This window comes from Parambassis ranga, chromosome 5 (assembly GCF_900634625.1).
Source record: "Parambassis ranga chromosome 5, fParRan2.1, whole genome shotgun sequence".
Taxonomy (NCBI): Eukaryota; Metazoa; Chordata; class Actinopteri; family Ambassidae; genus Parambassis; species Parambassis ranga.
The window spans coordinates 31,594,715-31,607,823 of record NC_041026.1 but is presented as its reverse complement, the minus strand read 5'-3'; the positions used below and the strand labels follow the sequence as shown (position 1 = coordinate 31,607,823).

Here is a 13,109-nt window from a genome sequence, read left to right as displayed (position 1 = left end):
GCAAGAAGATAAGCTGAAGACTGAAAGCAGGTGATTCCACTCAGCTCAGTGCACGGCCCAGCAACCACTGCAGCCTACTCGGGAGCACCTGTGGAGGAAACCAGTCACAGGGAGAGAGCCATTCTCGAGGAGGATGGAACAAGCTTAAGGAAAGTAATTTGTTAAACTGAGACACAAGCATATGTAGGCGGACTGATGCTATAAGCAGTAAATATGTCATGTGTAATGTGTAACAACGGTAGTGATGTGGAGATTGGCTCTAATGACATCCGAATTTGCCTGCATAGATCCTCCACCAATTCACACACCTGCCGCCAATTTACTTTTGCTGTGGCACACAATGTTTCAGATGTATGCACAATGATTTGTGTGTGTATGTACTGTACACACTGACGTGTATGAACAGCTGCGGGTCACTTTTTACATCACATAACAACTGCTCTTAGTGTGTAAAGTTTTCCAGTCGTACCAGTATTTAGAATACATAACCCTTTTTGTGAAAATTCACACATATTTTCAAAAAAAACTTTACTAATTTTACCATTAGGTGTATTGGACATTTATGCAGCTGTATGACGGCGGCGCAGACACGTGCGGCGGCTTCTCTCTCTCCCGTGTTCTATGTTGCACCCGTCGCAGACTTATAGTAAGTCATCACTGTGTTTGTATGTCAGGAAGTGCACATACAGCCGTGAGCTACTTTTTAACATCAGCAGAAGAGAAATTGTTGAGTTAGACCCTGCACTCGCTGAGGAGCTACGGAACTGTGGACTACTCCGCCTGCCGGCAGACGGTGTGAAAGGAAGCAGAAGAGGTGCAAGCGCGGAGGGATACGGACCAGGCTAGCGGCTAACCCACATAAGCCGTCCCTAGCATCGTACTGGCCAACGTACGCTCTTTGGAGAATAAAATGGACTATATTCGGCTACTTCGCGCTACACAGAGGACTATAAAGGGATGTGGTGTGTGTTTGTGTTTACGGAAACATGGCTGAATGACAGCATCCCGGACTCGCCATTTAGCTCGACCGCCTAACGTGTTTCAGAGTGGACAGAGCTTTGGTTGAAGGAGGTAAGACCCGCGGCGGCGGGCTCTGTGTTTACATCAATGACTCTTGGTGTCGGGACGCTGCTATGGGCTCCAAACACTGCTCGCCACTTACGGAGCTTATGATTGTAAAGTGCCGGCTGTTTTACCTGCCACGGGAGTTTACAGCTATACTGCTTGTAGCTGCGTACATCCCGCCGAGCTCCAGCAACAACAACAGGAGCGACGCACTGAATGAGCTCTACCTGCAGGTCAGTGAGCAGCGGATAGCCCACCCGGATGCTTTTCTCATCCTGGCGGGTGATTTCAACCATGTAGACCCCAAGACTGTGTTTCCAAAACTTCACAAACACATAGACTTTCCAACTCGTGGTAACAACACACTGGACAATGTTTACACCACCCAGAGAGGCGCTTACAAAGCCCTCCCCCTCCCCCACCTCGGAGCTTCTGATCACATCACTGTTATGCTAATGCCAGCATACAGACCCCTGGTAAAAGTTGCCAAACCGGTCCGAAAAGAAGTGAGAGTGTGGCCGGAGGGAGCCACAGGAGCTTTACAGGACTGTTTCAGCAGACTGGGATGTGTTTAAGCAGGCAACTCACAACAACTGCACTGACCTCCAGGATTACTCAGAGACTGTCACTGCATACATCACCAAATGTATTGATGATGTAACTGAAACCAGGACTGTCAGCATTCGAGCCAGTCAGAAACCATGGCTGACAGGGGAGGTCTACAGGCTGCTGAGGGCCAGGAACGCTGCCTTCAGAAGAGTCGACAACACCAGCCTAAGGTTAGCATCAGGCATCAGGAAGGCGAAGAGGCAGTACTCCAGGAGGGTTGCCCACCACTTCAGCGACAGCAGGGACACCCGGAGCCTGTGGCGGGGGATACAGACCATCACAGACTACAAGCCCCCACCACAGACCTGTGACAGCAACAGCTCTCTGCTGAACCAGCTGAATGACTGCTTTGGACGCTTTGAAGCACTCAACAGCACTCCTGCACAAAAGATCACATCCTCTCCCACTGACCAGGTATTTTCACTGTCCCGAGCCAGCGTGAAGATCAACGCACGCAAAGCTCCTGGTCCTGACAACATACCTGGCTGTGTGCTCAGAGACTGTGCTGAGGAGCTCGCTGAGGTGTTTACAGACATCTTCAACATCTCACTGAGCCATGCTGTTGTCCCCACCTGCTTCAAAGCCACCATGATCATCCCTTTGTCTGCTTCAATGACTACCGTCCAGTAGCACTCACACCCATCATCATGAAGTGCTTTGAACGGTTAGTCATGAAACACATCAAGACGGCCCTCCCTCCCTCCCTGGACCCATTGCAGTTTGCATATCGGCCCAACCGGTCAACCAGTGATGCTGTTTCCACAGCACTCCAGACAGCTCTCACCCACCTGGAAAATAAAGACTCATACGTTCGAATGCTGTTCATGGACTTCATCTCAGCATTCAACACCATCATCCCACAGCAGCTCATCAACAAACTGGACCAGCTGGGGCTGAACTCCTTGCTGTGCAACTGGCTGCTGGACTTCCTCACCGGGAGACCTCAGACAGTGCGGGTCGGCAGAAACACATCCAGCACCATCACAATAACACCGGGGCTCCCCAAGGATGTGTGCTGAGCCCCCTCCTCTACACTCTGCTGACCTCTGACTCTGACACGCCAACACACAACACCAACATCTTTGTGAAGTTTGCGGACGACACAACTGTGGTGGGTCTCATCTCCGGTGGAGATGAAACAAACTACAGGAATGAGGTACACCTTCTGGCCGAGTGGTGCAGAGACCACAACCTCTCCCTGAATGTGGAGAAGACAAAGGAGATGGTTGTGGACTACAGGAGAGCACACAGTCGATACACCCCCCTGACCATTGACGGTGCTGCTGTGGAGCAGGTGAGCAGCACCAAGTTCCTGGGTGTGCACATCACTGAGGACCTCTCCTGGACTAACAACACTGCATCCCTGATCAAGAAGGCACAGCAGCGCCTATACTTCCTCTGCAAGCTCAAAAGAGCCAGAGCCCCTCCCTCCATCCTGTGCACCTTCTACAGAGGGGCTGTTGAGAGCATCCTGTCCAGCTGCATCACTGTGTGGTATGGAGCCTGCACCGCCACCTGCAGGAAGACGCTTCATCGCATAGTGAGAGCAGCTGAGAGGATCACCGGCGTCCCTCTCCCCTCCCTCCAAGACCTCTATCACAGGAGACCCCACCCACCCTTCACACCGCTTCTTTAGTCTGCTGCCATCAGGAAAGAGACTGCGCAGCCTCCGGGCCAGGACCAGCAGACTGAGGGACAGCTTCATCCACCAGGCTGTCAGGAAGCTGAACTCTCTCCCTGCTGTGCCCCACTTTCTCCCCCTTCCCTGACACACATAAAGCTGACTTTGACTTTGATTTTTTAATGAAAGCCTGGATGCTGTAGAATGTGAAATGCAAATGATCTGTTCTAAACTATTTTGTGGACAAGACTTGAAATATTCTTATACTTCTAATGAGTATGCTGAATGTGAAATTGTCTTATCCAGCTGGCACCCATACTGACCCCATTATTTAGTGTCTGCTTGATACACACCCAAGAAATGCCAGTGACTAACTGCAGTCAGGCCAGCTAGCAGCCAAATATTTGGCTTTTTTCATCCACACTGAAAACTAATACTGTGTAAGTGTAGTCTTAGCCTGTCTAAGTATACATACACACACATATTAACAAGTATCCACACTGAGGGCCTCCCCCTCACTAAAGGTCTTTTAATAGACCTGCTTGGTCTGTGAGCTGCAGCTGCTTGTGTGTGTCTACCAATGACCCAAGTAAGCCCTAAAAGCTGTTGCCAATAACATTTATATTTTTAATTGAACTCCAAATTGATTATATTTTAATTTTACAATTATTGTGTCAGCATGTTACCCCATGGGGAACCTAAATGTTAAATAAATGATAATGAACACTAGATGAAGTCTAGTTTTAACTGTACAATTTAACCCCATATGCCAGATCCTCCCCACCCCTTAACCCCACTCCTCCTCCCTCCTTCTCTCCGTCTCTCATTCATTGGTTGCACTCCTTTTTGCCCTTTCCCCTGCCCTTTCTACCATTCCACTCCTTCCCCTCACAGTCTCCTGTCCTTTCTGCTTGCATCCTGTTTTTGTTTCAGTAAGCTTTTTTTCTACAAACACCTTCTGCACTGTTTTTTTTTTCACAATGGCTGACAGAAGTTGCATGTTGACAAAAAGAAAAGAAAAAGAAGCCGCTGAAGCAACCAAGAATGCAAAAGAAGCTAAGAGTGAAGCAGAAAAGGCTGTGGATGACGGAGAGGCCCCATCAGCTGAGGCAGCAGCCGTCAATGGTGCTGTAGCTAGTGGTCAGAATGGAGAGGTTCAGGTTGAACCAATGGAACTACCTCCATTTGAAATCATCTCAGGGTAGGTCCACATCACCAAGCATGGTTTTTAGGGCATTTTAGTGTTTAGACCCTTATTTGAATTACCTTATTATCATCTAACATTGCTTTATCTGCCTAATGGTGTCTTTACTTTATCAGATTCTCTGATCACAGCAGTGAAAAGCAGAAACAGTTCTTACATGTGTGCTGTAAGCAGCATTTAGAGTTCACCTTGACATTTAGGATGGTGTAAACCTTTTTAATCCAAAGCTGTAAACAATTGTGATAACCAGATGTAAATCAGCTAGGTACCCTGAAGAAAGTCATGGGATAAAATAACTACTGCTTACCTAATTTATAAAAACATATATCCATACCTACAGCGGGTACGGAAAGTATTTAAATTTTTTTTTTTAAATAAATCTGCAAAAATGAAAAAAAAACTTTAATTCTAATTTGATCAAATTTTGGCTGCCACATAACAAAGACTGAATAATTTAACTGGGTCTAAATACTTTCTGTACCCACTGTATAATCTTAATATTGACCTGTGGATTACTGCAATTATGATAACATGGAAAAAGGCATATTCAGACCAGCCTCTAATGTGCTGACCCTTCTTTCTTATTAGCGTTTATTATTAGACACTCTATAATACTGTCTCTGAACTATTATTACAAGCTTACCTGTAAACTTTTGTTGTTGAAATGTGGACCACATTTATCCAGATAAAAGCTGCATCAATGCTTTTATGTTTCAAACAAAGCTAAAGCTGTAGAAAATATTTGGTGCTTGTGGGAAAGCCTGTGATTCTGTAAAGTGACATTTTATTTTAAAATGTAGTCGTTAAGGAGTACTTTAAAACATTTATCACAGTAGAGGAAAGCCTTAAAAACTATGTATTCTAAAAATAAATCTTCCAGCAGATGATGTCATTATATACATAACAGATCCCTCCTCTAACAAAACTACAGGCTTTATTAGACATATTTGGTACTGTTCCAGAATGTAAGGTAAATTATGACAAGAGTGAAATTCTCCCATTAACAACCTTTAACTATACTGAATATGAAGATTCTACTCCATTTAAATGGGCCCCGAATGGAATAAAATATCTTGTTATAATAGTAGACAACACCCTTAAGAATTTCTATAAGTTAAATTATATTCCATTACTTATTCAAATTGAAGAAGACCTGCACAGATGGGCTAACTTACCTATCACTCTTACTGGAAGAATCAATTGTATTAAAATTAATATTCTACCAAGGCTGCAATATCTCTTCCAATCACTGCTTATCCCATTACCACAAATATTTAAAAAATCTTAATCAAAATCAAAAGTAGCAAGAATCTCACTGGAGAAACTTTTATGGGATTATAAATCAGGCGGTCCAGCTTCCCAGCTTTAAAAAATACTACCTGGCAGCACATATGAGGTTTATCTCGTTGTTCTTTGAGAGTGATGCAACTCCTTCCTGGGTTTATATTGCATTCTACCCTTTAAGGGAAAGTATATTTTGTGACTTTGTTTACAAATGGAACCCTAAAATTCTGTCCAAAAAGTCTGACAATCCTATTTTACATCACTTTATTAAAGCATGGTATAAAGTTCTTACTATAAATAACAAATTCTGGAAAGTCAGCATCAGAATGGAATTTGTTATTTGGAATACTGTTTTGCAGGTCACAGGTCTAAGCCTGAACTACCTGATTCCTTTTTCAGTAATGTAAAGGAATCATTTCATGTAATATAAAGGTTTTTTTTTTTACACTGGTCCTGCACAAAGATCAAAGGATTCAGGTTTGACTTCTGTGAGACTTTATTTAAGATCATCCAGGTTCCCCTGCCCTTAGATCCATTTTTTTTACTTTTAAAATTGGCAAATCTTTGACAAAATATTAAAAGGAAGTTTTTGGAGATAGCTTTATCTGCAGCCAGAAAATGCATCACTATTACATGGAAGTCTGACTCCCCTTTACTCGTCACTAAGTGGTATTTGGAAATAAATAGCTGCATACCTCTTGTTTTGTATACATATGCAAAAGAATAACATAATATATATAAAAACAACGCACATTTTTGTGTTGCACTGCAAGCAGTTAACTTTAACCAACCTCCCAGATCTTCCTTAAACATAAATATATAGGCTAAATAACATTTGATTGGTTAACTAAAGCTGGGGCGGCACCATGGTTTAGACTTGGCCTACCCTTTGTTGGTTCACAGGCTGGTCCTCAGCCTCTTGGCACGCCTCATTCTTCTGACTCGCAAAGTTGCTCTTCTTCTTGACTCGTCCTTTTGCTGACCTTTCTTTACTGAGTAAAATACTTAAAGCACACTCTTGCTTGATATGAAACTTGCATTTACTAAGCATAAACGTAATATTAAAAACACACAATCTGACTCCTTTATTTCTTCTTTTCTTATATTTACTTATTCCCTTGTTCACATTTGTCTTATACCTTTTGAGCATATCTTAACACAGACACATATACACACACACAAACACACGCACACACTTTTACTCCACCTACACCCTGCCATACAACATTGCGCTTAGCTTGATCGAGATAGGGTCTAGTTGAGTAGTTGTAAAGGGCAATTTGCCTATTCCTACTACAGAAGGTGAAAAGGGCAAGTTACCTGTTCCTTCTACAACTGCATCTCGCTACTTAGAACAGGAAGACACACTTCTCTGAACCTGTCTCAGCAAGCATGTTTTTATAAGTTAGACCATTTGGGTATTTCAGGTCACACTTTAATACATTTCCATCAAACATGAAACACACTTAATACTTAAGATTATGCTCATTAGCAGAATGTAAATTATAAACCATAGCTACTATTAAACTAAAAGAAAATATAACTCTCAACAGTTGAAATGTTGAACCATCTGTATAAATACAATATGAATGTTGGGAAGACTGTTGCAGACCACCACAGTTTTATAATAAAAGCAAAAACATACACAGTTGTACATAGTAAAATGCATTGTGAAATGTTTGTATTTTAGGATCCATTCTGGAATGTAATTGTTTATTGTTTATTTATTCAAACTGCAAAATCTTCATTTTTGCTATCTTCATTCATTTGATTAGAGAAATGACCATCCTCTGTATTGTGTTCACAAGTCCTGACAAGACTTGACTGCCAGTCGACAAACATATTATTACCATTCTCCCATTACATAAATGGCACATTACTGATACCATTTAAGTCTATACCCTGTCACATGCTTGTTCAGCACTCCTGCTATAGCAATTTTTTTAATATTAGTCATTCATTCCATGTGCCTTATCATTCATAGTGGCAGAGTGAGAATGAATTTTCTGTAGTAGAGCGCATTAAGTGCAGTCTTTCAAAGTACACTGCCTTCCCCTCACTAAAGCTCTAAAGGTCTTTAAATAGACCTGCTGGATCTGTGAGCTGCAGCTGCTTGTGTCCACCAATGACCCAAATGAGCCTTAAAAGGCTGCTGCTTAGCTTGAACCGGACACATGAATGTACAGTGTGTAGGATTTAATTGAAAACTCTCCGAAGACAACATACCTAATGAAGTTTACTTGAGAAGTTTTAGAAAAATATGTGTAAATTTTTAATAAACTGTGCATGGTTATGTATTGTAACTTCTACCTGCAACACAGATTGGGGTGACAAAGTCAAGCTTTCTGTGAGTGTGTAAGGTCTCTGATTACCACCTGCCCCATTCTGATATGCTCCACCTGTGTCTGATTGTCTTTTCTTCCCTTGTGCACTCGCCAGATTGTCTTGTGTGTTACTTCTGAGCATTTTTCTAGTTCCAAGTTTCTTTGTTGATGACTTTGCCTAGTTCCTGGATATTTGCCAGGAGTTTTTTGGAGTTGTTTTTAATCGGCTTGTTTTTTTTGTATAATGTCATGCCATGAAAAGTGATGAGCTGTTGTTTATTGTGTTTTACACAGGGACAGGATAGATCCATTTGTCTATAAGTTCCAGTTCAAGAATGTGGAATACTCCTCAGGTCGCAACAAGACCTTCCTGTGTTACTTGGTGGATAAAGGGAATACACCTGACGGGCTGCTGAGGGGCTATCTGGAGGATGAGCATTCTGGGACCCATGCTGAGGAGGCCTTCTTTACACAGTGTCTGCCACACATTGACCCTGCACTCAAATACACAATCACCTGGTACATGCTGTGGATATTACAGTTTTGTTTTTCTGGTCACTTTAGTTTTAGTTACTTTACAATTTTTAATTTCACTTTATTATTTATTATCACTTTATTCACTACATTATTTTATATTTACTTTATACTTTATTTTTTTTTAACTCACAAACTCTAAATGTCTCTATACTTACCTGTGTTAGATAAATGTGGAATAAACTTAATAATATTCATTAAAGTAATAAATATACTACTACTACTACTAATAATAATAATAATATAAAATAAATAATACAGTAGGTAACATAGCCATTTTATATATTTAATGGTACTTTGTTCTACCACATTCTCTTCAGGTATGTATCATCGAGTCCCTGCTCTGCTTGTGCTGCAAAGATAGCTGAAGAGTTGAAAGCCAAAAAAAACATCAAGCTGAGCATCTTTGCTGCTCGGCTGTTTGAGTGGGAGGAAGAAGAGATCCAGATAGGGCTGAAAGCCCTGCATGCTGCTGGCTGTAAACTGAGGGCAATGAAGCCTCTGGACTTCTCCTATACCTGGGACACATTTGTGGAGAGTGATGACCAGCCTCTGAACCTGTGGGAAGACTGCAAAGAAAATTATGAGTATTACCATGAAAAGCTGTCTGACATTCTGCAATGACCACAGTGAGTGTGCAGGGAAACCTCTCGTCTTTAACAGAGTTGAAACTTTTATAAAGGTTTCACAGAATCTCTTGCTCTAAATAGGAACTTAACCAATATATGTGGCATATATTATCGTTTAATTTAGTGGTACATACAATATTTCACACGTCTACTACTCCTTTCTAGAAAGCACTGTAACATCCCAAACAGAGTTTATCTGAGCTTATCAAATTATAATATTGTCTCTCCTTTCACATATGCAGGCCTGTTTAAAGGCCATATCTTACCATCAGGAGTCTGCTTAGGAGATATCAAGACTGTATAAATCTTGCTGTTCCCAATGTCTCATGCTGCCACTCTCTCCCTTTCTCTTTCTACACACAGGAAACCAGTTGGGAATGTTTTTCACTCCAATCATCACCATTTATACACAGATGGTTTATTATGTTATTATTGTTGTTGACAGATGGTCACATTTACATGGTGTGTATTAGTGATAGTTATATAGAAGTCCTAGTGGTTTTCTAAACACTGTGATCACATGTTTATTGCTATTGCATAACAGTTCCTCAACAGCAAGCTTACATCCCCATATCTTTATTCTAATCCAGTGAAAAGCTACTTCACTGGACAGTGACTGTACAGTCACTGTACAGTCACTGTACAGTGACTATGTGTACTGAATCAGATGATCACAGTTAATATCACTTAACCTAACATTTTTTTAATAATTTAATTAGTTACAGTTATGTGTTTTGAAACCATCTAATTATATTTAGCTTTGTTAAGAATAATTTTATGGACTGTTTGATCAGTGTTTGATCAATCAAGTAAGCTACTGAAACACTGCTCCCCATTTCAGGGTCAGTCAACAGTATAGTTAAACCTGCCCTAAAACATAACCATGGTCACAGTCATTAGATCTTGTGGTTTTGCTTTCTTCATTTAATTTTTGCACATTTTTGCACTATGACGTTTTTGGGGTGCTCCTGTATTTTCAACTTGAAGAACAAATCGACAAAATTACGGTTTATTAACAATTCAATGTTTATATGCAGGATGTGTTATTTAAGCCTTTGTGTTGCTGTAGGGGGATGTAGCCAGTGTGATTATGTTTTAGTCTGTCAACCATAAATTATCCAAAGAATGTCAAATGCTGGAAAGCAATCCCTTTGCACCCTGAAACACCCCTGTGGAAATGTGCTATTATCTCAACTCTCCTTTTGACTGATGATCATATGTGTTGAGTTGGCCAAGTGATCCTGTTTGGAAACCCTTGATGAGGCCTGATTGAGCAAATAAAGCTGTTACAATCACACAGTTGTTTAGCATATTAACACATTTTAAACAAACTATAGGTTTTGCTCAGAGGGAAATTATTAAACAGCTTGGAGAAGGGTTCCAGCAACTAACTACTGAAATGACAGCTGACAGCTACAGAGCGGAGAACATTTAAAGCAAAGACATGACTGACTGATAGAGATTATAGCAGAAGTGGAATGGTCAGACTCAATCTCCCAGTCAGCTGATGAAAATGAGCAGCAGAGTGTGTGTGGAAGAGGAAGTGATTGATACTTCTAAGAATGGTGATCCTAATCCTAATCTAAAGTTAGATTATTTCAATAGCATGGTACTCTGTCCACTATATCCTCTGTATGCACTCCAGAGAACAGAAAGACTAATGAGGAACAGATGAGAGCAATCATAATACTGTTATTATACATTAAAACTGAACACAGCAAAACAAAAAACACATTTTTCAAAGGACCATTATTATCTGTCTGTGTGCTATATCTTACTGTGAGTCAGACACCTGAGACCTCATCCTCAGCTGTTTTTTCAAGACTACCAACTAGCAAAGACCTCTATCATCACCTCCTGAGCCACACTCCCACACTGCCATGCTGACTTATGCTTTCTGAACACATGTGCAGTATATCTTTACTGCTCACTTGTAAAATTGTAACTGGTCATAATACTGAGTATGGCACTAAATATGACTGATCACAGAAATGTTATGCTTAACATACATATGCCTTCACTCCTCTCTCACTCTTCTGCATATTCTGATTATACCATGGGGGGCCCTGCTACCATGATTCTGCCACCATCTCAATCAGACAACCTCTGTTGTTCCACAATGGGGAAATTACATTGTTGCAACAGCAAAACTCAGAGAGATAATATATAGAATGCATTAGCAGTAAAAGAGTAAGATAAAATAATAATAAACGCTTGCATTTCAATAGGGCTCTTGCACCTTTCGGTGCTCGGGCCCTAATAAGATACAGTATAAAGTAAACTACCAATATAAAAATACTATAGAGTTATGATAGATTATATCATATTATGGGCAGCAGTGGCTCCCTAGTCACTGTTGTGTGTCCTTGGGCAAGACACTTTACCTGCATAACCTCCAGTGTACTCACTGGTGTGTGGCGCTCTTTGCTGGGCTGCCTTAAGCAATTTCCCCATTGTGGGACTAATAAAGGTTTCAAATATACTATAGGCTGTACAGAGCAATGGTACCGATTGCACATTGTTAGATATTGCACAGATGAGTAGAAGTGGTTGTAAAGCTGTTCATATGGTATTATGAAAATAAATAAGTATTGTACAATGGGGTGTAGGAATATTGCACATGATCAGGAGTGTTTATTGTACAGTCTGACAGCAGCAGGAAGAAAAGACTGAATCTCTTCTTCACACACCGAGGATGGAGCAGTCTGTCACTGAAGCTGCTCTGCAGTGCTGACAGGGCGTCCTGCAGGTGGTGCGACTCATTTTCCAGCATGGATGTCAGTTTTGCCAGGACCTCCTCCACCTCCTATCACCCACCTCCTGCACCCAGAGAACATCCCAGGACAGAGCTGGACTTCCTAAAGACTTTGTCCAGCTTCTTCCTCTTCCTTTCACTGATGCTGCTGTTCCAGCAGACCACAGCATACAGGATGACTGATGCCACCACAGAGTCATAGAAGGTCTTCAGGGGTGCCCCTTTCACTCCAAAAGACTGCAGTCTCTTCAGAAGGTAGAGCCTGCTCTAACCCTTTTTGTACAGTACGTCTGTGTTATGAGTCCAGTCTAGTCCCGTCCAGGTACTTATAAGAGTCCACCTGCTCAATATACGTTCCCTGGGTGTTCACTAGTGAGGGAATGGCTGCAGCTGAAAAACCTAGGAACCTTAGGTGCAGCAGAATTTTTTTGTAACCTTGGCCAGATCTGTGCCTTGTCACAATTCTGTCTCTGAGCGCTTCAGGCAGTTCCTTTGATCTCATGATCCTCATTTGCTCTAACATGCATTGTGAGCTGTAAGACAGGTGTGTGGTGTACCTAATCAAGTCCAATCAGTATAATAAATCCACTTGTGGGGTTGACAGATAGGGGGGCTTAGCCCCTAGAGAGCTTGTGTTTGTTTGTGTGTGTGTGTGTGGGGGGGGGGGGGGGGGGTGATGCAGCTGGGACACTTTTCTCTATAAAATAAATGTAACAACACAAATTACATATTTACAAATTATTATTACTTCATTTCTTATTGTCACTATATAAATCACTTTTCAGATGGTTTCAGATGCCCCAGGTAATTAAGATTGAGAAAAACTTTGTCCCACAATGGGCAAATTGCGTTTTTGCAACAGCACAGATACAGAAAGCAAAAGATAAGATAAGAAAAGCTATATACATAATAAAATAAACTACCGATAAAATATACAATAGAATCAAACAAGAGTTTACAGATTAACAAGTATTGCACAGATGAGTGGAGGTAGAAGTGGTTTGTAGAAAACTACATTGTCCAGATTTTCTTCTCGTTAGTCTCCCCTTTGGACGGGTTGTCGGAATAAGCATGACGGATACAA

At 41.4% G+C, this 13,109-nt stretch overlaps 1 protein-coding gene across 1 annotated transcript; it reads left to right on the top strand.

The window, feature by feature from the left end:
- Nucleotides 1-3,477: 3,477 nt before the first annotated feature.
- apobec2a (apolipoprotein B mRNA editing enzyme, catalytic polypeptide-like 2a) lies at nucleotides 3,478-11,546 on the top strand. The gene is made up of 4 exons (XM_028407278.1): nucleotides 3,478-4,496; nucleotides 8,402-8,626; nucleotides 8,962-9,270; nucleotides 9,634-11,546. The coding sequence occupies exons 1-3, from the start codon at nucleotides 4,276-4,278 to the stop codon at nucleotides 9,263-9,265; spliced, it is 750 nt and encodes a 249-aa protein (XP_028263079.1). The 5' UTR covers nucleotides 3,478-4,275; the 3' UTR covers nucleotides 9,266-9,270; nucleotides 9,634-11,546.
- Nucleotides 11,547-13,109: the final 1,563 nt, after the last annotated feature.

Bases quoted from the DNA above. Each gene is read 5' to 3' on its own strand.
- apobec2a (XM_028407278.1), top strand. From the start codon at position 4,276: ATGGCTGACAGAAGTTGCATGTTGACAAAAAGAAAAGAAAAAGAAGCC. The intron at 4,497-8,401 runs GTAGGTCCACAT...TGTTTTACACAG, and splicing joins CCATTTGAAATCATCTCAGG to GGACAGGATAGATCCATTTG. The intron at 8,627-8,961 runs GTACATGCTGTG...CATTCTCTTCAG, and splicing joins CTCAAATACACAATCACCTG to GTATGTATCATCGAGTCCCT.